The following is a 1957-nucleotide window of genomic DNA, read 5'->3' as shown; positions in this document are numbered from 1 at the left end:
TTGGATGTGGAAGTGGTGTCTTTCTGGTGATTGGTTGTAGTGAAGCTGTTGAAGTTCCTGATGGGACTGTTACTGGTGGGCTGATTTACAAAAGGATGAGCCTGCACCAATCAGATTAAAAATTAAACACAGAAAGTAAGCCAGGTCTGTTTACTTTTTCTTATTCTACAATATGTCTTTCTCTCTCTAACATACCTAGATGCACATAAAACTAATTATTATTACCTTCACTATTTTGTGTTCCGTGACTTTCTTGTGCTTATTTTTTTGTTTTACCAGCATGAAAAGGAAGATGGCAAGAAGGAGCATCACTGCAGCCAGACCAGCACCTATATACACCCTCTCTGGAAAACAGAACAGAGCAAACTGAATGAACTTTTTGCAATCTCTTTGGAATACATAAGAGAGCAAATTAAATCTGACCAAATTGTTTAAAAATGCTTTGCATTCACTTTAACCTTTGTTGATATATCTTGTCATGCTAGTTGTACTAGTTGTGTGCATGGTTGTCCCATGCCATCTTGTTTTGAAAGAAACGGTCACTTCCCTTACTTCTGTTAAAACAATCATACAGAACAGCCCAGCTTTGTGCTTTTAATAGACAGAAACCAACCCAAACCAAGCAACCATACGAACCCAAAACAATCGTCCAAATCAACTGAACTGTGTGCTTTTAATAGATTAAACCAACGCAGCTGTGTGCTTTTAATCACTGATGTTGAGTGTTATGCTGAAGCAGTGAGCCATTTTAATTTGCATCCTGATAAAAGTTCAGGTGATTTATACCATTTACCTGTTTCCTCTGGGGTCTTGTGGTCTGGAAGCCTAAATGAGGTTACAATTGATGGAGGAGTGGGCTCTGAAGCTAAAATAAAGAGAAAAACAGATTGCTCATTGTTTTGCCAACTAAGCAAATGAAGGTTGGGATGGAACACTTACACTTTAATTGAACCAAAAATAAAATGACAAAACATTTATCTGAGCTATGAAGTATTTCAAATCAAACCACATGCAATGAATCAATATAGCTTTGTGATGGAATCGAACATTAGAACTGCACTTCACTGTTAAATGGATGTTGCATTACAAATACATTCATTTTGTTTCTGAGCTAAAGTTTGGTCATTTTGTTTTTGTCCATCACCAAATTTGCCTCGATCTGCATCCTTCACTTCCTCACCTTCTGATATGGTTAGGATCACCTCATGATATGTGTCTTTAAAGACTCGCTCCACCCCGCACCAGTAAGTGCCCGAGTCTGACTTCCGTAAGTTGGAGATGGTCACAGTGAACACTCCGGATCCCTCATCAAACAGCGCAAACCTCCCGCTGACAGATTTGTTTTTCGCACTTTTAATGAGAATGTCCTTCTCTGTGCATGAGGCTGTGCAGAAGTACTTCACATTTGTGCCAGCCAAACGATGAGAACAGTGGATCTGAACCTCTCCTCCAACACCGCCTTTCACAGTAAGTGTGTCAGTTGTAACACTTCCTAAAACTGACATGAGGGTGGGGTGAACAAAATGAGCAGAAAGTAAGCTCAAAAGACAAATAAATTAAGAGCCTTGTGTTCAGATTTACCTGTGAGAGTCCAGAGCTCAGCCAGAAGCATCCTCATATTTATTCACTGTCACCGAAAACTCTGTGAGGGTTCTTTACTGTTGTTTAACTTGTTTTCCTTTGTGTGTGTGTGTGTGTTGTAACCTGCTTCTATTACTTCAGATAGCTTCTTGCTTTCTTTCCTTTGTGTTTGCTGACTTTCTCTCTGTCACAAACACACACACACATGCACACACATGCACACAAATACACTTCCTTATATTTCTTTCAGATATATTTACAAGCTGTGCTAATAATAGACAGAAATATGTGAAATTAAAGCAGATGCATATTCTCACCCTTGTCCTTAACCACAAGCATTTTCCTAACATCTCTGCGGCACTATCCCACATCTGAC

General features: G+C 39.2%; 1 protein-coding gene across 3 annotated transcripts in view; it reads right to left on the bottom strand.

The window, feature by feature from the left end:
* LOC113568580 (CMRF35-like molecule 8) overlaps positions 1-1711 on the bottom strand; it is an 8276-nt gene extending 6565 nt beyond the window's left edge. For 2 of the 3 annotated variants that reach the window (XM_035534559.1, XM_035534558.1), the window contains exons 1-6: positions 1582-1711; positions 1181-1498; positions 794-865; positions 459-554; positions 226-344; positions 1-101 (exon numbers count right to left, since the gene is read on the bottom strand). The exon at positions 1-101 is cut by the window's left edge. In XM_035534559.1, coding sequence (XP_035390452.1) covers positions 1-101; positions 226-344; positions 459-554; positions 794-865; positions 1181-1498; positions 1582-1618 — 743 coding nt within the window. In that variant the 5' untranslated portion in view covers positions 1619-1711. The remainder of the gene's footprint in view (positions 102-225; positions 345-458; positions 555-793; positions 866-1180; positions 1499-1581) is intronic. The other variant, XM_035534560.1, reaches the window with a different exon arrangement.
* Positions 1712-1957: the final 246 nt, after the last annotated feature.

The sequence above is a fragment of the Electrophorus electricus genome, chromosome 16, assembly GCF_013358815.1.
Source record: "Electrophorus electricus isolate fEleEle1 chromosome 16, fEleEle1.pri, whole genome shotgun sequence".
Classification (NCBI taxonomy): Eukaryota; Metazoa; Chordata; class Actinopteri; order Gymnotiformes; family Gymnotidae; genus Electrophorus; species Electrophorus electricus.
The sequence above is the reverse complement of the archived record's forward strand: the minus strand, read 5'-3'. Positions and strand labels throughout refer to the sequence as shown.